The 22,412-nt window shown below is 37.1% G+C and overlaps 3 protein-coding genes across 3 annotated transcripts; all 3 read right to left on the bottom strand.

Annotated features, from left to right (window-relative positions):
* Positions 1-49: 49 nt before the first annotated feature.
* Positions 50-7,539, bottom strand: LOC141619071 (glucose and ribitol dehydrogenase homolog 2-like). Its single transcript, XM_074436103.1, has 4 exons — positions 6,892-7,539; positions 1,788-2,164; positions 753-1,111; positions 50-288 (listed from the first exon to the last, which is right to left on the bottom strand). The coding sequence occupies exons 1-4, from the start codon at positions 7,012-7,014 to the stop codon at positions 266-268; spliced, it is 882 nt and encodes a 293-aa protein (XP_074292204.1). The 5' UTR covers positions 7,015-7,539; the 3' UTR covers positions 50-265.
* A 1,741-nt stretch (positions 7,540-9,280) lies between these two features.
* Positions 9,281-13,713, bottom strand: LOC141619064 (peroxiredoxin-2F, mitochondrial). The gene is made up of 5 exons (XM_074436096.1): positions 13,417-13,713; positions 13,193-13,222; positions 11,153-11,311; positions 10,516-10,610; positions 9,281-9,753 (listed from the first exon to the last, which is right to left on the bottom strand). The coding sequence occupies exons 1-5, from the start codon at positions 13,621-13,623 to the stop codon at positions 9,648-9,650; spliced, it is 597 nt and encodes a 198-aa protein (XP_074292197.1). The 5' UTR covers positions 13,624-13,713; the 3' UTR covers positions 9,281-9,647.
* Positions 13,714-14,422: 709 nt separating this feature from the next.
* Positions 14,423-21,647, bottom strand: LOC141619063 (NEDD8-activating enzyme E1 catalytic subunit). Its single transcript, XM_074436095.1, has 9 exons — positions 21,266-21,647; positions 19,955-20,118; positions 18,923-19,125; positions 18,158-18,390; positions 17,808-17,870; positions 17,670-17,726; positions 17,135-17,256; positions 16,229-16,346; positions 14,423-15,081 (listed from the first exon to the last, which is right to left on the bottom strand). Exons 1-9 carry the CDS (start codon positions 21,431-21,433, stop codon positions 14,791-14,793), a joined length of 1,419 nt encoding a protein of 472 aa, XP_074292196.1. The 5' UTR covers positions 21,434-21,647; the 3' UTR covers positions 14,423-14,790.
* Positions 21,648-22,412: the final 765 nt, after the last annotated feature.

Raw genomic sequence — 22,412 nt, 5'->3', positions numbered from 1 at the left:
TCCGGGTTAAAACATGATTCCAGGCCCAATAGTACCAACTAGAAAAGGAGAAAACAAGAAAAGAACCTCATTCGGTTGCTTCATACATTGTCAGTTCAATTTCTGATTGTTTACATATTGTCGTCACAACAATTTGACAATCACACATATATTAAAGGATTATATACTTCGTAGAACATATATATGCTTCTCACACGATTATTACTGTAAATCTTATTCAATTTAAAGAGCAATCCATTTATCTTCGAATACACACACGCTTGGACTATGCATTTACGACCTGTCCCCCTGCAACATCGACAAAAATCGATTATATTCATTAAAAAAATTCATATACATGAGACAATGTAAGTCTATTGCACTAAATAGAGGGCGAATTAGTAGTGCATAACGCAAATTAGAAAAAAAAAAATGAAAATTTTAATTAAAACTCTTAAAGTTTCAATTTTTTCCGTTGTTTAAGGGGAGACGACTAGCCATGCAAGTATGCAACCAGCCTAGTTTCACTTTGACTCGATTTTTCTCTATTTATATAAAAGATTTTTACTCAAAAATTATTTTTTCTGAAAGATTTTTGTATGAGAAATGTAAATAATTTTTTTTTATCATGTTATAATTTTGATTAGTTTTACCCTATTACTGGTCAAGGTTTTTTTATCTTTGACCACAAAAGTCAAACTAGGAAGATTATTTAATGTTCTACGTGAACATGTACGTGCTACCGAGTTTATTTCCTTAAGAAGATGGCATACCATTAGGATGGAGAAACTGGCCAGTAAAATAGGAAGAACAATCATTACTAGCAAGAAAAACATAAGATGGTGCAATTTCATAAGGCTGAGCAGCATAATCCATAGGCACTTGTGACCCGAATTTGACAACTTCCTCGACTGGTAGCGAAGCGACTTCAAGTGGGGTCCAGACGGGGCCAGGTGCCACCCCATTGACTCGTATTTTGCGAGGGATGAGTTGAAGGGCAAGGCTTCTAGTAAAGGCAACTATAGCTCCTTTTGTGGTGCTATACTCTAACAATGTTGGTAGACCGGTGTAAGCTGTTGATGAGGATGTGTTGATTATGCAACTTCCTTCTTTCATGTGCCTCAGGGCAAACCTATGACATGAACAAAGTAAGGTCTAGACCGTAAGTCGGTTTTTCTAGCATGTGCCCTTTGGAAGCACGATAACAGTCTATATACTTCATAGTTTACCATGATACACGAAGTACTATTTAGTAAAATGGAAAATTAATGAATGTAATCGTGTACTCTGAGGACACACGTAAGAAAAAAAAAAAAGAGATGAGACGGAAAGAATGAAACGGATAAAATACATGCAAGTTAGACCTAGCAAAATTGACCCTAGCCCACATGATTATTTTTGGAAAATGACCGTTTTCCCTAAATAACTATTGATAATTAACAAACCCGAAAATGAAACAAAACCGAAATGACCGGCCAGACCCTACACGATCTGACCTGACTTCTTGCAAACCCAAATCCGACCCTACCCAAATCCGACCCAATTGAACCGTTTACCAGGTCTACTTTGTCATGAAACCATATCAACAAGCTAATGGGCCTCCGCATACCTGGTGCTTAATATTCCACTTTAAAAATTGGAGGGTGGTGAGATTCAAACCCGAGATCTTTCGGTCACATGACTCTGATACCATGTCATGAAACCATCTCAACCAAAAGAGTTTAATCTGATGGTTGAGTCCCAACACCGATTTTATATTCTAACATACTTGATACAAGTAGCAAAGAGATGGTTGGATCATCACTAACCTTGCCAAGAAGAAATAGGCAAAAAAGTTAGTCTCATAAGTTTGTCGAAGTTGATCAGCAGAAACCTCTTCTATGCTTTTACTATAGAACTGGACGGCAACATTATTAACCAGGACATCAATGCGTCCAAACCGAGTAACGACCTCATCGACAACCCGTTTGCAATTATCTTCAGATCGTAAATCCGTGGGTATGGCAATTGGACCATCAGCATCCTTTGCCTTGGCTTCACTGATCAATTTTAGGGCATCCTCCGCGTCAATATCTTCTTGGCCTTTAACATACGTAAAGGCCACAGTCGCGCCTTCTAGCGCGAATAGGTAGCAAACTGCCCTGCCTATCCCGGAATCGCCTCCTGTTACTAATGCCACTTTTCCCTAACAAAATGCCATTAAACTTCATTAGATAATTTACTATGATTAATTGGATTTCTTGTTTTATGTATTAATCCAATTGTCTAAGCAAAATAGATCAAGATGACCTGTACGTCTTGTACAATCCCTCTTCTACTAGGGCCTTGTTTGGATAGAAAAAAAGGAGGGAAAAGAAGGGGAGGGAGGAGGAGGGAAGAGAAAGGAAGGGAAGGGGAGGGGAGGGAGAATGGAGGAGATGATTTTCCCTCCAAATCTTGCCTATGTTGGTGGGGAAATAATTTGCCTTGTAGGAGGGAAATGGAGGGATCCATTTTCCCTCCCCTCCAAATCCCTCTACCTTCATTTTGCTAACCAAACAATGGATTTCCCATCCTTCCAATTCCCTCCCCTCACTTCCCCTCCAAATCTCTCAATCCAAACACACCCTAAAAGAATAAGAGCTCTCTAAATTTTTTCCGCCTAAGTGAAATGTTTAATTATTGGTCCTGGCTCCTTACTCCTCACATTATATCATATTAATATCACCTAAGTGAAATGCTTTATGATTGGTCATCACTCCTCACATTATATCATATTAATTCTATACCATGAATAGGAGATATTACTACTAATTTTTAATTTGTAAACACACATTAATGAGATATTTTAATTTTGTTATACATGTGGTACTACATTAATAATACGTATGTCGTATGATATAAGACAAAATATTATGCACAATTTTTTTTTTCATAATTCTATTTTCCCGTCTTTTGATACAAAGGTACTACAAGTTGACTATCTCCTTTTGTCAATTTTTTAATTTTATTGTATAATTAAGTCATTACTTAAACTTATTCTTTTGATTAATGTAATCGTATAATATTATTATACGTAATAGTGAAGTAATTTATATAATTAGGTACAGTTAAAACGTCAATTTTATCTGGTATGAAAACTATCTAATTTTCTCTATTATATCGCTTAAGCATGTTACCAAGCTATAATATTTAACGCCTTTGTAAATTATTATCTAAAATACCGCGCATTTGCGCGGGATCTACACTAATTAGGAGTATTATGTAATGTAGAGTAGTTGTATTAGTTAATGATTTCTAATATGTATCCAAAAAACACACATTAAAAAAATGGAATTAGTAAATATAAAGTAAATAGTAAAGCACAAATACTATCTTACAACCAGTTGTATATTAGCATTGTACAACCGCCTCAAAGTTGTTGAGTTCTTTACATAAAGTTGTCGAGCTATTTTATAAGTTATTGAGCTAATTTAAAAAGTTATTGAGTTTAATAATTATTCCTCTTAAGCTCAATAACTTTGTATTGTAACTCGACAATTTTGTTAGTAAAGCTCGACAATTTTATAACAAAACTCGACAACACTGAAAAGGTTGTACATAAATTACATACAACCAGTTATATAATCTACTAATTGATAATAAAGTCAGATATACACGAATAAACAAGCAAGCTTGTTCATTATGTTACCTAGTATATAAAGTTTTTATATGACACATGTTCATCTAGGCTCTACATGCATGCATGTTCTCATGGTTACAGAAAAATTTGGTGACATTTCTTATGATGTAAAGGAGTCGTTTTGTTCATGTTGGGTTTGTGCCTTGAATCTGTTAGTTGTCATTTCGAACGACTATGCGAAGCTCATTCATTTTGTATTAGATCTTAGAGAGTACGGAGTATTATATAAACTCTCTAAGACTCTCCCTAGCAGTCATGTTTATCATATCATCTGAATCTGTAATCTAAAAACTCCTCACATTAATAAAACTCTCTCCCTTCTGCCATGTGGACGTAGCTAACACACCGTTAGTAAAATACGTAAATCTGTGCGTTGCTTTCTTTATTGTTCTTTCTTTGTTTTTCTTGCTTCTGTTATAACAGTTCTATCAGGACATTAAAATTTCCCACTAATTGTTGGAAATAGGGGCTTTATTTAGCAAAGTCATTTTTTCATATTGTCCCACATTGGTGAGGAAAAGAAAGATGTATGTGTTTATATATCTCATCTTGCCTTACACTATCACTAGTGGGTCAAGGGAGGCTTTTGTGGAAGCCTTGCGAGGTGCTTAATTCAGCTCGCACACGCGCGCGCGCCGTGCCCGTGCCCGAGCCCGGCCCGGATCCGGATTCGGGATTCGGGATTTGGCAATCGCCTGCGGCGGGCTGTGCCTATATGTTAATACTTGGTAATAATTTGGAGGTCATAATTAGAACCAAAGATTTTTTGTCATCACAATTTGAGATGATGGACTTAGGAGAAGCTGATGTTATCCTAGGAGTTAAGGTCATCCGAAACCCCAATGGAATATGTCTAAGTCAATCTCATTATGTTGAAAAAGTTTAACTGCTTTGATGATGTGCCTGCTAGAACACCCTATGATCCTAGTGTACACTTGTGTAAAAACTTGGGCAAGAGTGTTTCCCAAGAAGAGTATGCTAAAATCCTAGGTAGTGTGATGTTTTTAATAAACTGTACTCGACCAGATATTGCTTATGCAGTTAGTAGACTGAGTCGTTATACACATAACCCTAGTAATGAACACTGGAATGCTCTTCGTCGTTTACTAAAATACCTAAAAGGAACAGTTGACTTATGTTTGCATTATAGTAAATTTCTTTGTGTTGTTAGGGATATTGTGATGCGGCGGGTTGCGTAATGTAACGATGAGATCTGTTCTACTAGTGGTTATGTCTTTACCATGGGTGGAGGTGCTATATCGTGGAAGTCTTCTAAAATGGACTTGTATCGCACGCTCTACCATGGAATCGAGTTCATAGCTCTTGAGTTGCGGGGACAAGAAATTTGAATGGTTGAGAAACCTTTTAGCTGATATACCAGTATGGGGCGGACGGTTGACACCGGTCTCCCTGCACTGTGACTTGCAAGCTGCTATTGGTGTTGCAAAGAATAGTGTCTACAATTCGAAAAAGAGACACATTCGAATAAGGCACGCTGCAGTTAGACAACTCCAAGACAATGGAGTGATTGCTTTGGACTATGTGAAGTCTGAAAACAATCTCGCAGATCCCTTTACTAAAGGGCTGGCTAGGAGACTAGTCGTTGATACGTCGAGGGGAATGGGGCTTAAGTTCTTAGGTCAAGAGTGAGACTTGACTAGGTCTAAAGCTTCTATTCCTATGGCGTTGTATGATTCATAGCCTCTATGGTGGTGCTTTTGAGACGCACTTGATGAATCATACACCAGGTTGGACTTAGGTCCTTAATGACTCATGTGAGAAGTGCTATTGAGAAGCACTTGAGTCACCTACATAGGTGTAACGATCATTATTAGACTATGAGAAGTCTTCTGATCACATCTATTAGTACCGAGGTAAACGCATAACTCTAAAAGAGCGCGTTGCACTTTTGCGGAACGATCTTAATCTGAAGGTATGATATGTGTTGTGGGGGGTATCGACCGAAGCTCAGCTAGGAATTCAAATCGCAAGATATTCTCTCGCTGTAAGTAAGTTGTTTCCTCATTACACTAAAGTGCAATTCAAATCGAAAGATATTGATACCTAAGTATCCAATCCTTCCTTTACCCAGGAATTCTTTTTCTTTGTCTCTGGCGCCCCTAGTGGGGGATTGTTGGAAATAGGGGCTTTATTTAGCAAAGTCATTTTTCCATATTGTCCCACATTGGTGAGGAAAAGAAAGATGTATGTGTTTATATATCTCATCTTGCCTTACACTATCACTAGTGGGTCAAGGGAGGCTTTTGTGGAAGCCTTGTGAGGTGTTAATTCAGCTCGCGCGCGCGCCCGTGCCCGTGCCCGAGCCCGGCCCGGATCCGGATTCGTGATTCGGGATTCGGGATTTGGCAATCGCTTGCGGCGGGCTGTGCCTATCTTTTTGGGCCGCATCCGAGTGGGCTTCTGCTTTGTTGAAACAGTCTAATGGGCTGTTAGTGGAATAAGTCGATCTTTGTTAGTGGGTGAGTTATTCTCTCCCCTTTCTCTCGTTGATAGCGTTTATGGAGGAGCGAGTTTTGGCTCCTAAAACCGCCCGCTCGTTATATAAATACAAAGCAGCTATTCCACACCTTTCATACACAGAAAATCATTCTCTCCTCTATTCTTCTCTTCTCATCTATCTTAAAATTTGGGTCTTGGTTTTAATATCGTTCCAAGTCTCACAGTTCCGAGTGGGCGGAACTGCGTGAAGATTGTAGTGTTATCCTTGGGGAACTACCGGCACTAGCTGATCGCCACCACGGTCGTACCGGAGAAATAGTTTTCAGGCAGTGGCTTCTACCACGACACTACTTACGGGTTTTATTCTCTTATTTTGCTGACCATCTCTATTACGGTATTTCTGTTCCCTCTGGTTACTGCGATTATTTTTCCTACACTAATCAGTAGAAATGTATTAAGTTCCTACATTAAATTCATGTGAATTTGGGAAAAATTGTTTGGTTAGCAATTTAAGACTCTACCTTCGAATCTAAACCATCTAGGATCATGATAGGTCATGACTCGGGAGACTCATGACGTTTCAAATCGTATGATTGTATTATAATCGTAAAATCCACATCAGAATTCTAATAACAATAATGATATTCTGGCTTCGCCATTATTCTCACTAACTAATCGAAAAAAGACATTAATTTGCACATGACTATATATATTATGCCGATAATAAAAAACGAATAATAAAAAACGAATAAATAAATAAAAATAAATGAATGAGGTAGAAGATGCATTACATGAAGTTTGTTGGATCCTTTATAATTAGGGTTGACAGTAATTGGTAAAGGACGCATTACATATTGTTTGCCAGGTTGTGTATCTTGCTGTTGTGCTGGAAATTTCTCATCTTCATTTGCCATTTTTTCCTATGTTTTTTTTTTTTAGTAATTAACACTTTTGATATTGACAAATTTTGGTTATAGGTTTAAAAACTTGTTAATGGTTATCCTAAAACAGCGGCAAAAAAACACACACCCATATATATAGGCGCATGCATGTTAATATGGCTCTTACGTGTTTAGATAGACTATACCACCAGTTATATTACAACTGCTGGTTTAGTTTCTGAGCTCTATACAAAAGTTTTTGAACTAATATATTTCAACATAAAGAAAAATTAAACTTTTAAAATGCTTAGAAAAATTACACATAAGGTCGGATAAATATATAATGGTTATTACAAGTGGAGGTATAGTAGTATTTGTGGTTTAGTGATAATTAGGTGTGACCGTGTGGGAAATTAATATTTTTTACAAAAATTAATTTTATTACGTGTCACCAAACAATCACCCATGGACTGATGAATAATGACGATTTGATATTGAAAGATCGTGTAAAATTGTACCGATTTTTACTATGTAAAAGACTTCGTTATTTTTATGGGTGATTCTTCAATTTACCTTACGAGTTGTTTCAAGTCTAGAAAAAGCAAGATTTTATGGGTCACATAGTCACATTGTCATAAATAGATAAGTTGGTCGTAAAATTTCCATGTATTGACATAAGAAGGTTTTCCCCGTACGAAATGTAGTTGCTCAAATAAGAAGATAATCCTTTGTAGTTTCAATATTCAAGCAATTCCAATAAAGATTAGACACTTTGCCCTCTTTTTCTTTCTTCTTTCAATTTCATCTCTTTTTATTACGTGATCATGATAACAGCATGACTCGTAAATATGTTTAGATTTATTTTAGTCATAAAATAACTCTACACGATAAAGTTTATCCATAACCGTAAATAATACTCTGTATTTCTCTTTTATACGTGTGTATTTATAAATACTCTCATATATAATTCTCATACCAATTGTGATAAACTTTATCAACTCTATACGATACAAACTCCATGGAATCTTAACACTTTAATCGGAATCATGCAAATGCATGGGCTTATGAGTTATGACCAAATTGAGTATGTGTATAACTTTTAGATTTGGGTAAATAATTTACGTGCCCAAGAGAATTTAACTTTGAAGTATATTAGCAAAAGCGGGAAAACCGGAAAGTAAGTTTGAAAAGTGAGCTAAATATAATTATGTAATATTACATCCAAGTCAAGAATGATTACCAATGATAATTACTCATTTGTTGTTCCGTTTACGACTAATCTCGACAACAAGGCACTTAAACAAGATAAAACACTCCTCTCATGAACACACAACTAATTTTTAACATATACGTCAATTAGTCATAGACTCATAGGTAGTGATATTCATGAGTCATGACCTGCGTTCAAACTTGAAATCTAATAAACACGAGATGGGCCTGGCCTTACCCACGGTGGAGGAGAGAAGTCTAACTCACAAGCCCAAGAATGCTCTTATCTCCCAAAACCAATTGGCAATGGGAGAAATACCCCTAGGCCTTATAAGATAGACACTTTTTCTCTTTTTCACCGATGCGGGACTCACAAGTGGATTTATACTCCAACAAAATCCGACGGACAAATGTTACACCGCATTTTGCCTTAAATATGTGAAGGAGATTTTGAAAAATGGGAAGAATATAAAATATATTCAGGGTACAAGAACTATAACAGAATTTTAGATGGATTTCGTTACAAATCAAAGAGTTTCAATGCATACGGTTTTTTTTCCGTTCATATTAAAATTTAGTGAAAATTACAACTTACCACCATGTATTTCCTGTATTTTACAATTTACCACCATGTATTTCATTTATTACAAATTACCACTTACGTTTTATCATATACTTCCCAACTCCCACCGTACAATTTAATTAATAAATTCTAATCATTTATTATTTAAATATCTCATAATTAAATAATAAATCTCTTTGTCCCGAGTTCGTAACCCGTCATCAAATAATACATTTATGTGACTAACTAAGAGTCAAATAATACAAGAAATTGATTATCTCGTATCTCATACAAACAATTAATTTATTCTATTTGGGCGTCATCTTATAGGTGTGACCTAAAGGGATCAGCTGATCACCGCCGTCACACGACAGTAATGTCAAACTCTAGTCAGCCAATCATTACCGATTAACGATGACCAGCTAACAAATAAATAAATAAATCCTTCTGTCTCGATATTCATTTAACTTAATTCCCGACTTTTTAAGTGGATTGGTAGCATCATATAAAAACCAAGCGAGAAGTTCATTGAACCAAAAATGATTCGGAAAGTTCATGATGGCACAAAGGCTCAGACGAAATATTGCTACATATGGGAATAAACAAGCGCATAACATGACAGCAAAATTAACGGCGAAATCCTACAGCAACATTTAGTTGTTACAGGAAGAAGTGAACAATGCCTCGAGTATTTATGTCACGGTCATTAACTTCGCGTCACTGCTATGTTATATGAAAGGGGTGTGCAAAAGCTTAATACATAAGGAACAGCCTTCTGGTTAATAGTACAAGAGAGCTTGTTATGGAAGATGTACTCTGGCCGCAAGGCCCGCAACAAAAGCAAACTATAAATTATTGAAGATCAAAAGACGTGTGAAGGTGACAGTGGAGTCGACTAGATCTGAGCTAGCATATGATCGCCACCAGACACTTTAAATTCAGATGGAACTTTCTCGATGTTCAGAACCTTGATGTTCCCGTCATCTACATAGGCTGACCATCTGCATAAATATAATATTAAAAAGAATTCAGGATACAATTGCATATTAAAAAGAATTCAGGATAATTTTTTTTTTTTTTTTTTTTTTGATGACGAGGGGTTTAATCTCTCGGGCATGTGACTGGTAAGACATCCCTTAGGATGACAGGTAACCGCAGCACTCCCGTGTAGGGAATCGAACCCGGGACCTCTCAATTCGTTGCCAATTTGCAACGCTTTGAAGCACTCCCGCGCTCCACTACACTCAAGCCACTTTGGTTAATTCAGGATAAAATTGCAATCACAAAGGACTACGATTTACAACTTAACAAGGTTAGAGCAGATATAAGCTATCCCTACTCAGATCAGGTACGAGATTCAGATATGAGTGTATACCCAAGTGTTGAATTGGACTCGACATGCCTCGGATGTTTTTGACATGGGTGGTATCCTAAAACAAAATGTAATGTGTATAAATTTTAATTATTCGAGTTCTGTAAAAGTGCGTAGAGGTGCGTTTTAGTAATAAGTTAAAAATCATTGAGTATCAAATAAATGCTTAATACAGTCTCTTTCTCTACTTCTCGCATGCAGTCCCTCCTTTTAACTCTTGAAGTAGAAAAATTGGGTTCATAAAGGTCGGGTACGTATGCAACCCATGAGTGTCGTGCCAGACACAAGTATGTTCCTAAAACGTATAAATTTGAAGTAACATAGGATACAAGGTAAGGGAATTCGCTTGAAAAGCGGATTGATTAATGTCAATCCGTCAGGGATTTAATACCTGTGAGAGCGAGTACCAAGCAAAGCTGCGGAGAGGTCTACAGTTAAGTCCAAGCTTTTGTGAAAGCTTCCATCAAAGTCCCCATAGAATTCAACCTGGAATGAACAAGTTCCAAAAGACAATTAGACAACACGAGATACGAGACGGACAGCCGCAGAGGAAAAGAGATTTACTGACTCCAATTCAATGACATTAATTTCTGGAAAGGTTAGTCGTTAAAAAAGCATACTTTGATGAGTTCGATCAACAAAACTATAATATGCTGACATTAACTCATCAACATTTTCTGATTTAATACAGATATTTATAACAAAAATCGTTATACGTCGTAATACGGGTACGAAATACGCGGAAATCAGTTCGCAATTCGTTTGGAACAGAGGAAATTCGGTGTGTTTGAGCAACTTCTCACTTTGGTGATTTACCCTTTGCTTGGAGAGTAACAATTTCCTTCATATGGTTAGGAAAATAAAGTTGGAGGGAAATAAAGTAGAAGGGTATACCCTCCATAACCGTATTTGGTGGCACGAAACTTATGCTTATTAGGGTATTGTGACAGGGTAAGAGGCGCCTTAGCGTCAAGCTTAAAAGCCAAGAAAAATCACGAAGCAACACATAAGAATTGCAGTGAGCTTACAGCATCTTTTGCGTCAAGCTTCTCAGCCCACCCGTTAATAACATAAGGATCATTAACTGCAACACAAACTACTGAGTCGATCCCCTTAGCCTTGAACTTGTCAATATTGTTCTTGTAACTAGGTACATGCTGAGATGAACAAACTCCAGTGTATGCACCCTGAAAAACAGAACATTACTAAACACATCGCTAAATTGTAATAGGAATATATAACAAACACTAATATGAACAAACTCCGAGCCAAAAGAACGAAATAGAGAGTGTGGTCAAGAACTGCTATATCCAGAATTTAGCTATTGGAGTTCATCTAAAGCACAACCAGTAAAGCCACAAAAAGTTTACTGCAAAAGAACCCCTTCGAGTATTGACAAGTGAACCATGTATTTTCTAGTAGGCCTGAACATTTAAAAATTTAGACTGTGAATTGAGACGCTATTTTGTAAATACGTAGTTATCTTGAATATATTAATCATTTCTTTATTTTCCGATCGCCTGGAAGGGGCAAAAGAAACAACAAGATGTTGCTTCAACAATTTATGATCTCTAGTGGGCTTCCCTTTTTTAAGTTAAGAAGAGGGAGATTTGAACCCAGATGAAGTTCTAAACATCTGCCAGAGAAAAAAGAACGAATGGATCTTGTAGGATTCTCAAGAAGTTCTTCGATTTCTTCCGTTTGAAGAAAGGAAGGATCCCGAAGAATCGATCTCTGCAAAAATATATTCTCTTCATTTTATTTTTATACAAGTTTCTTATCCTGGAATGTTAAGATTATTTTTTGCTGAAATTCTAAAAAAAACATCGCATCATAACTGTTGTATTACTTTTTCTGAACTTTTCTGAATTAACGAATGTCAAAGAGAACAAGCTAAAAACAGAACAAAGGTGCATCGAAATTAGAAAGTATAATGACAGCTAATTTGTCTCAAAGATATGATGCAGTTCACTGACTTGCAAAATTAGGTTCCAGTTCTGAACTATTGATACATTACAAACTACGGGCAGAGTGATTCAAGCATATCAAAAGGGTACATGGATGAAAAATAGGTTTGATGCGCCATCGAAGTACAGATCCCATGAGCTAACTTGCCTGCTTATCTCATGATTCAAACTTTAATGCTATTACCCCTTTCTCACTATCTATACTTGAACAGTTCAACCTACAGACTAGTATCTCTGTCTTCACCAATGAAGGTTTAAACTTTAAAGTACCGATATACTGTAATATAACAGAACCCATTTCTCAAGATTCAAGAATCATTGTTTTTTAACTACCGCGCACGCTTCCAAAATTTAATCTATCCACTAGACATTCTCTTCTCTTCTCCACTACGTAGCTCCCTTTCACCAGGCACCCACCAACATCTTCCAGCTAATAAGCTCAACCACCCTTCGCCAAGCAGCAACCACCAACTCCTCCCCGAAATGACCTCAGCATCACCTCTTTCTTCTAATCACTTTTAATTATTAAACCAATGTGCCATCAAGGCATCAACCACTCTCTCGCAATAAAATATACTGTGTTTGGATAGCAAAAGTGGAGAGAAATGGAGGGGGAACGGAGGAAGGGAGTTTTCCCTCCAAATATCTCCTATGCTGGAGGGATTTCGATTAGGCTTGGAGGAGGGAAAACGGAACCCTCCAAATCCATCCCCCTCCATTTCCCACAAAGGACTTTGTATTCCTCCCTCCCCCTCCTCTTCCTTTCCCCCCAAAACCTCTCATCCAACCAAGGCCTTAGTCCCACAATGATTCGCGGTCTGCTAACTTGAATCATCATCCGAACTTAATAACCACCTACCGTATAATTACTTTACAATAGACAGCATACACTCACCAGCCCAAGAACAACATTAACAGCATAATCCTTCTATAGATACAAATAAATAAGTCAAATAACCCAAATTCATCGAAAATACTACCTGAATTAAATCAAATTTCAGTGATCAAAACATCAAATTCCAAAGCTACCCATTAATCAAGCAACATAAAACCAACAATATACACAAAATCAAACCATACAAAAAATCAGAAATAACTTACAGGAAGCCCAAATATCACAACTTTCTTCCCCTATAATCCAAAAAAACCAAACAAAACATTAGAATTAATGATTTATTCATTTATTCATAATAATAAAAATAACCCATGATTGAATAAACTTCGCCACAATCATTTGTTTACCTTATATATTCTTTGTGACGGGTATTTTAATCGAAGGTAAACAAATAATTGAGACGGAGTGAGTAAAATTAAGAGAAGGGTACCTTAAAAATGTCATGAAGAGAAGTAGTGGCAAACTTGGAAGAAACACCATCATCCCAAGAACGAGCCTTTTGAAGGGAAACATCAGGAGCAGAGGAAACTAAATCAGATCCTACTGATATTGACGAATATGCCCTTGATGCTGCCACTCTAAAACTTGAGCCTAAGGTTTTGAGGATTGTTGAGTTCTTCACCGCCATTGACGCCATTTTTGTTGAGTTTTAAGTTTTGTTTAGGTTTAGTTGATGAAATGGAGGAGAGTAAGAGACCCTTGACGTGCGGTGCCACTTAACTCGACAACTCTGTGGAAGAAGTCAATCGGGTTGGGTTTGGGTTAGGCTAGCTCGGGTTGAGTCAGTATGAGTTTACAAGAAGTTGAATTTCGTGGAATCGGATCATTTTGAATTGGGTTTATTTTGGATTTGTTATTTTCAAATTATTTGTAAATAATAATCTTATGCAACAGTAAATATTTGGGTTATGTCAACTCGGGTTCGGGCCTCAGTTCAGGTGTCGGGTACACGCCCGGTTATTCAGGTCAGGTCAATTTTATCAGGTTTAGATTTAATTCGAGCCTTAAAAATGCAAAAAAAAATTAGTAACATCGGGAAGAATCTTAGCACCCTTGTGGTCATGACCGGCTCAACTCCGGACTACACCTCACTTCAATAAAATTGTCCGTTTCCAAATAATGTGCGTCACAATTCACAAATAACTGTACTACTCCGTGGCAAAGCGAAGGGGAAATAATGTTGTCCGCGCATGACCAGCAATAGTGCAGGAGCCTGCAGTCTAACGGGGATCAAAATGAAGGAATTAAGTTACCATGACGTCCATGAGAATCTGGCCGTGTTAGATGCGCAAAATGGCGGTAGGGCTAGTAGGCGTGGGGAGACGAGAAATTGGAGTGCAAGGCCGGGAGAGAGCAACGAGGACGGATGAGAAATGCGGAGATTCAAACTACAGCCTATCGTTCACAGTGACAGTACCCCTGCCTTGATCACCAAGTTTAAATGCCCATCAATATCTTTGCGGGTACATAATCATACTGTATAACAGCAAACCACATGAAAAATGAGTATTTATGCTCTACACAATGATCATGCTCCACACATGTAAAGCATCCAATTTCGTTCTAATTTCCGCTAATAAATGTTTTGCAAAACACTAATAGTCTTCTGGCTATATGCATCAAACTAGACCAATTACAACTCAGAGCACGAAAGATGGTGCACGGTTCAGCTTCTTTCTGATTACGAACAAGGAACAAGGGAGAAAATTAAAGGGAGCGCAATGCATAGAATATTTTATGCAGCTTCAACAAATTAGTTGTCCTTTCTCAAAAAAAAAAAGCTGAATCACATATGTTTCAGATATTATGCACCACTAGCAGCCATATCTACGTCTGCAATGCCATCAACTCCCTTGAACGCCACACGTAATTTCCTGCTTACAGACATTTTCTTGCCATTCTTGCTAGCAGTAGCTGAAACATTGACAGTTCCACTAGAAACTCGATCCATCAATTCAAACAGTGGCTTTGTGAGGTTTTCACGAGTTTCCTTTTCGAGAACAGCCGGCGCTTGCATGTACAAGTTCTTCCTTTGGAACACGACACTTGACTTTGACACGTGAAGTTTTGGGTGCTCCTCTAGTAGGTCCATGAACTGTTGTCATGTATACCATAAGAAAATGTTAATCCAGGGCTCCTGATATAGAAACAAGATCAAACCACTACATTTGACCCGGTACCGGATCACATTCCAGAAGCTTGAGCCAAACAATGCGACGCTGAATTAAACAATCTCTATCCGCCATTTTTAATAAAAGATTTGAATTGCTCAGTCTAAAGCAAAGTAAGTTCACTCAGAAACTTAAAACATTGAGCATACCATTAGTCAGGAGGAGAGCCTAGTTGAGGAGAAGGGAAAAAGGAATGATCCGTGGTAATGAGGTTCGAAGCCCAAACATAGAAGAAGCTAATCACGACATTTATTATTAACTGATACTTATGAAATAAATAGATGGATATAGGCCAAAACATAAACGCTAAACTGAGATTCTGACAACACAAACTACCATGTTACAATGAAGTGAAATTACGCAAAATAACAGTTAGTTTCAAGTTTCAACCGAGTGGTACTGACCGACATAAATTTTAGTCGCTTTGTGATAAGATAAGAATCCTAAACAGTGAAACCAATTTGTTTGCAGACTAAAAGTAGAAGAGCAAATATGTTATGATTTCTGAAGTAATGTACAGCAGTTAGGCGTCGTAAAACAACACAGAGCATCAGAAGTAGCAAACCTAAGCAGGGAACAAAGTCAAATACTCAAATTACAGTGAAAAGTCGCATGGACTCCTCGAAACAGTGACAAGATAAATTTTAGTCGCTTTGTGACAAGATAAATTTTAGTCGTTCTTCCTTTTTGTTTTTCATCTTCCCTTTTTTTATTCGCATTTTGAGGCGTGCGTTCACCCATGGACGGTTCGAAAGGATGATTCATGTCAGCCGACCCCAAATCATTTTGGGATTAAGGCTCTGATGTTGTTGTTGTTGTTGTTGTTGTTGTTGTGACAAGATAAGAATACTAAACAGTGAAACCAATTTGTTTCCAGACTAAAAGTAGAAGAGCAAATTTGTTATGATTTCTGAAGTAATGTATAGCAGATCGGCGTCGTAAAACAACACAGAGCATCAGAAGAAGCAAACCTAAGCAGGGAACAAAGTCAAATACTCAAATTACAGTGAAAAGTCACTTGGACTCCTCGAAACAAAAAAACAATTAAGAAAGACGAAAAGATTTGTAAACCTTTTGCAGAGAGCAAGAAGTGTCTAACTCAATAAGAACCGGGGGACCACAAATAACGCAATCCTTGTCCTTGACAAACTCAGTCACTTTGGTGTGTAGGCCTTCAACTCCGTTGTACCTGCAATACATCAATTGATTGTACAGGTCCAGAGTTGCAAACAACACAAGGAAAACTACAAGCAAAACAACAGATTTTAATTGTACAGGATTCCAGAAATATTTTCGGTTCTTATTTTCTTTAAAGGGAGGGGAAGAGGATTAAAAGTAACTGCGTACACATCAAAGTACATAATGGAGACATTTACTACCAAGAAAGCAACCAAAGTCCAAGCCAAACTATTTCGCATAGGAAGCCTAGTACGTATGACACATATTTTTTTGAGTATCGTCTAGTATGAGATGATCATGCTGCTCATGTACCAATGTTTGATGCTATTACACCATTATTTCATTTGTTTGACATAATAACTACAAACAGTAAGCACAACTACACTAATGAAAACATCCCTTACACCCGAATATCAATGTAGCGGGTAGACGGTTTAGAATGAGAAGATTATTAAACTTCATACTTACTCTTTCCAAATCTCTTGCAGAATCACAGATATTAAAGTTCAATAAGTTAAATCATCTACAATTTGGCTACTGTTTATCGATTTGGATTCTTAGTATTTAAAGAGAATATGCAGACAATGCAGTATTCGAGCCTACAGGGCCCACCAAGTTTAACAATGAACTTCCATAGAGTTACCTAGGGTTTTGCAAAAAATTTAAATAAATAAAAACCAGTTAGTGGAATCTGTTAAACTGATCGTCAAACCGACAATGCACTGCTCAATCCAAGAAAAGATATATCACTTAAACCAAACACCAGGAAAAAAAATTTATAAAAGGTTTAGGACCCACGTCAAATAGTTGGACAGAGTTTTACTGCATCCAGATGCAATCTTCAAAGTTTCCAGTGCGCAAGCCGCCGATATAATAGCGTTAGTTGAGGCAATAGCTGGAATGATATTTTTCACAACTCCCTGGAAACATTAAAGCACGTCAGCATGATAAAGTGCGCTACTATGGTGTTACCAAACTTCAAATTACTTTACTTTTCTACTATTTTCAGCTGTGTGAATGTAAAGATGCACCTTCAGTCATCAAAGACCAACCCTCCAAGGAACAATTTTGCTTGTCAAGACAGTAATTTACTAATTTGTAATTGGAAGAGGACAAACAATCAACACTTACCTTGGGTAGCAATAAAAAATTTCAATGTAAAGAGGAGGGTCAAAGATAACAAATGGTTGTTGGCAATAATGTGAGAGAAAGACAGTTAATCAATCTTTGACGGTTTACCAGTTCACAACATTAGCATTTGAATGAAAAATAAAAACCCTGAGGGAAGTAAAAAAAATTGCTTCTTAGTTTCTTACACGGGTATACCGTATACCTGAGTGAGAGAATAAGTGACTCCAGGAATACCAAAAAGCTCAGCTCGCTTGACAGCCTACAACATAACAAGCGAAGCATTACAATGGTATGGATGAGGTTGAAGATACTTGACCAAAGTCAACAGCAACTCCAATACCTCTGAATAGATCCACTGCATGTGCTCTGGATTGTCAGGATCAAAAGATTCGCTTTTGTGAACCTGTTCAGGGCATGCAAAATAATTAATCCATAATAATTAAGGTCCGTCCTATTATGATATGTTTAACCCCATTTGAATGTCTTACATTGATAAAAGACGAGGGAATTGATCATTTTATAAACACAAGGAGCTACTTTTATTGCCAATTCGTTTTAGATTGAAAACTTCTTTGGGCTTATGAAGGGACTCTCTCTCTACCCGTGGATGAGACACATACACGTTCCATGTGCAATTAAAAATAATTTATATGAAAAGCGGGTAGAAACGACTAGGGGATTAATAACTACCTCATTCCATTTGATCAAATGGGCATATTCTATACAATGTGCCGCAGTTCTAGGTGTCTCTGCAAGAGTACACAATGGAAATCTGACTTGTGGAGGGAAAAGCCAGATAGTGCACGTAAAACATGGAGTCACTCCTGGCATGATTACTCTAGCATGACCCTTAAAGCCTTCGGTTCCACCATCTACCATAGGCTTAATTGTTTCCTCCATGGGATTGTCATCCGTATCATACTCTGAATAATAAACAACGAAGCTGATTCGTAAACAAAGGCATGAAGTAGTTATTAGTGATAACAAAAAAGTTTATACTATTCAATGCCAAAATGAACAGTAGCATAAAAAGTAGAAGGCACAAACATTCACAGGGATGTTTGATTTGTTTCTCAGCCAGAACTGAAGTATTTGGACACTTGTGCCTAAGATTAATCACATCTACCTCTACTAGCAATAATGTCTCTTACGTAATAGCCTTCCGCTCATAGCGTTAATGGTCTTATGCACAAAGCAAACATAAAACTCCACCTAAACATGCTTGATGACTTGAACTAATAGCAAGGAAGCTATAGTGTAGTTCTAATTTTGAACCTGATTGGAAGGACAATCATCCCCGTACATTTGCTGATCATGTTTGGTTGGAAGGGAGACAGGACAACCCAAAAAAAAAAAACAATTATTGGGTGACACCTTCCAAGTTTCAACAAGCTAGCTTATCAAACTGGTGCGCAAAGATAAAACAATAAGAGTACAAAACTGGAAAAACCATACCTAGAAAACTGCACGCCACTTCATTAATATAGCTTCGCGCTTCAACAGAATCCAGCCCAAGCGCAATAATGCTGAAATCACTGTAAAAGTCAAGATCCTTGTCCTCAATGCGGCCAAAATGTGGAACAATATTAACACCACTAACTCTTTCCATGACACGTTTTGCAGCCACTTCAGCCTTTGGTTTTCCCACATCTTCAAGCCTATAAAAAGCACACATTATAATACTTCTTTGGAAACAACATGATTCAACAACCAAAACGGAGATAAGTACTTTGCAAATTACTTGTCCTTATTTGACTAACAAATGAAGGCATTTATTCTCTTGTCTAAGTGTGAGGCAACGACAAATAATCAACACAAAAATAAAAATGCAAGGATGTAAAGGTCAACTGAAGTTCAGGCTATATAACAAAAGAAACCAAGGGGAGTACAGCATCTGATCACTGCATTCGAATATAAAAAAATTACAACCCTAATTTCCAAATCCAACTGTATTCATGTGCTGCCAGCTTGCCTAGTCATCAACATCTTTTTTTTTACGAGGTCTTGACGCCTAAGGTGTGGCAAGCAATGAAAGCTTAGCAATGTACTTGGACAATATAGATTGTTTCAGTATCAAGGCTCCATATGTGAAACGCACAAACACAACCAAAAGCTTATTCAATTTGATAACAAATTATTTATCACAGTAGTAAGTAGTAACTATTGACCTCGGAATAGGATCAGTATTCTCACTAATTGTCTGTTTCTTGTCAAGTTCTATCAAATTTAATAATTGTGCACTAAAATATCAAAGATCATAGTTGTAGTTGTTTAGCTGGTTTGCAAAAGATACCTTCAAGGCCAGTGTTGGCTATTGCATGATTTACCATCAGCTAAGTGCAATACAAGCATCATACCCAGTTCATATTAACATCTTTTGCTCAAGTGCAGCTACATAAGATAGGAACACACTCCCCACACCCACATACTCACCAATCAGTTACTATGTATGCAAGAACACAATCACAAAACCAGATTAATACAAACCTGAAGAGAAATTGACGATTAAGATTTGTAACTTCGATACGATCCATATCAATCACTTCAAGGTTCTTAAATCCCGTCAGAGCCAAATCCTTCAACAATTCGCATCCTAAACCACCAGCTCCAACAACCAAAATTTTGGCATATTCCTGAATATCATCTCTTAACTGCAAAATTTAACATAAACACCAACAAACTTCTCAACTGCATGCACACCAAATCTTCGTCAAAAAGACTAACCGAAACTAAACAACAACAACAACAACAACAACAACAACAACAACAACAATAGAGCCTTAATAACAAAATTATTTGGGGTCAGCTGACATGAATTGTCTTTTGAAACCGCCCCAAATGATTGAGCACCTCAAAATACAATGAGAAAAATATGCCCTAATCAACACTCAAATTTTCACCCACCCCACACAAACCAATAAATCTTCCATTAAATCAACCAATCAAATCAACATAATCACAAAACTCAATCTTAAAACGTAACGCACACCAAATGTTCATCAAAATGCCAAACGAAACTACTCCCTAAACTACAATTCAACACTAAAATTAAAACACGATGCACGCCAAACATTGCCTAAACGAAAACATACCCTAATTGACGCTAAAATCAATCAATCAATCAATCAAGAGTACAACAATCAAAACCAACAAAACCCAAATCATCATTATCCCAAAAACCCATCTTAGAACACAATACACACCAACTATTCACAGAAATGCGTAAATAAAAACAAACCCTAATCAACACTAGACCTTCCACTACCCAACACAATTCAACAAAATCAACCAATCAAATCGACATTATCACATAATTTCATCTTAAAACACAGTGCAAACCAACTGTTCACCAAAATTTCTCAAACGAAAACAAACCCTGATAAACACAATTCAACTAAACTTCCATAAAACCAACCAATCAAATCGACATAATCGCAGAAACCCATCTTAAAACGCAATGCACACCAACTGTTCACCTAAATGCCTAGACGAAAACAAACCGTAATCAACACTAGAACTTCCACCCAATACAATCAAAACAAATTTTCCATGATATTATCCAATCAAATTGACATAATCGCAAAAACCCATCTTAAAAACACAATGCACACCAAGTGTTCACCGAAATGCCTAAACGAATTTATACCCTAATCAACACTAAAACCTCGTACCAACCAACACCATTCAACAAATCTTCAATAAAATCAACACAAGCGCATAATTTCATCATCATATACAATGCACACTAAGTGTTCACCAAAATGCCTAAACGAAACAAACCCAAATCAAGAGATAAACCTGAGAACTGGGTTCGAAAGTGGGACCAACAAGATGACCATGGCGTAAAAGAAGTTTATCAAGATCTCTAGTACGAGAAGTAGCAGTAGAATCCACCATGGTAACGTCTAAGCAAACTTCTTCAACTTGTGCTTGAACTAACTCTTGAATATCTAAATCTGTATGCATATAGAAAATATATACTGTATATATTTTGGGGGTTTTTGATTCGATTGTAAAATCTTCGCTTGGATTTTACGCTAGGTTTTCACCGATTTTCACCCCCGACTTTTTGAGAGGTTTTTGTGCGTGCAATGGTTGGTTTCTCTGCCCTCCTTGACCTTTTGAGTAAAACTGTAAAAGAATGAGAGAACGCGGAGCTGACTAAATTGGTACCGTTTTTTCAGGCTTAACTAAACCTCACAAACGGGTTAATCGGGTAGGTTTAACGATTTTGGGTTATTTGCGTGAATCGTGTAATACCCCGTGTTTTTAATCGCATATTTATATAATTAATCCCGATATTATAATCTTAGAAGAGAATACATTTTTAGCCTTCGAAACAATAAGTTGCGATTTTTCATTCGCGCGTAATTTTAATCCATCTACATATTTTGGCCCTTAATTGCTCATCCGGACTCTGATTGAGGCGAAACAAAAGCCTAAATTTATTATTTTTCCAAGCCCGACGCAATGGTAATATTTTCTTTTGCCATTAACAATTTTAAAATCTCGAACCTGCTCCGTTGTGCAAAGAGTCTTCATAAAATCATGGTGTTTATAATTAATTCCATGATGACCTTGCAAACAAACAAGGATTTGTTTTTACCTCTCCTATTTAAGAAGGGCTCCTACCCCAATACATCCATTTTTATGAGGAGTTTAATCTTCCATCAGCTTTTGTTTCTTTCTTCATTCTTGTGCATGGACTAGACCTTTCACTCTTACACAAAACATGGTCATTGTCTTTTGTGATGATTTCCAGTTGCATGAAAATGATCCGTGAACTTAAACACATGGAGTGAGTAGATTTACATCCTATTTAAAGCACATAAGTTCACTTATTTCACACCTTACTTCACTTGCTCAAAACTCCTTACGATATTGCATACTCACATCTTCCATCTTCCACAAAGCCCAAGTTAAAACTTGTATACTTTTCATTCCC

The sequence above is a fragment of the Silene latifolia genome, chromosome X, assembly GCF_048544455.1.
Source record: "Silene latifolia isolate original U9 population chromosome X, ASM4854445v1, whole genome shotgun sequence".
NCBI classification, from domain to species: domain Eukaryota; kingdom Viridiplantae; phylum Streptophyta; class Magnoliopsida; order Caryophyllales; family Caryophyllaceae; genus Silene; species Silene latifolia.
The sequence above is the reverse complement of the archived record's forward strand: the minus strand, read 5'-3'. Positions and strand labels throughout refer to the sequence as shown.

What these genes read in the sequence shown, in the direction of transcription:
- LOC141619063 (XM_074436095.1), bottom strand. Translation starts at nt 21,433, where the DNA reads ATGCATACAGATTTAGATATTCAAGAGTTAGTTCAAGCACAAGTTGAA. An exon ending in AGTGGCGTGCAGTTTTCTAG is followed by an intron (nt 18,391 to 18,922) that starts GTATGGTTTTTC and finishes TTTATTATTCAG; the next exon opens with AGTATGATACGGATGACAAT. An exon ending in TCACTTATTCTCTCACTCAG is followed by an intron (nt 17,257 to 17,669) that starts GTATACGGTATA and finishes TAATGTTTCCAG; the next exon opens with GGAGTTGTGAAAAATATCAT.
- LOC141619071 (XM_074436103.1), bottom strand. Translation starts at nt 7,014, where the DNA reads ATGGCAAATGAAGATGAGAAATTTCCAGCACAACAGCAAGATACACAA. An exon ending in AAGGATCCAACAAACTTCAT is followed by an intron (nt 2,165 to 6,891) that starts GTAATGCATCTT and finishes GCATTTTGTTAG; the next exon opens with GGAAAAGTGGCATTAGTAAC. An exon ending in CCAGTTTCTCCATCCTAATG is followed by an intron (nt 289 to 752) that starts GTATGCCATCTT and finishes TCGATGTTGCAG; the next exon opens with GGGGACAGGTCGTAAATGCA.
- LOC141619064 (XM_074436096.1), bottom strand. Translation starts at nt 13,623, where the DNA reads ATGGCGTCAATGGCGGTGAAGAACTCAACAATCCTCAAAACCTTAGGC. An exon ending in CTCTTCATGACATTTTTAAG is followed by an intron (nt 13,223 to 13,416) that starts GTACCCTTCTCT and finishes TTTGGATTATAG; the next exon opens with GGGAAGAAAGTTGTGATATT. An exon ending in CTTGGTACTCGCTCTCACAG is followed by an intron (nt 9,754 to 10,515) that starts GTATTAAATCCC and finishes ATATTTATGCAG; the next exon opens with ATGGTCAGCCTATGTAGATG.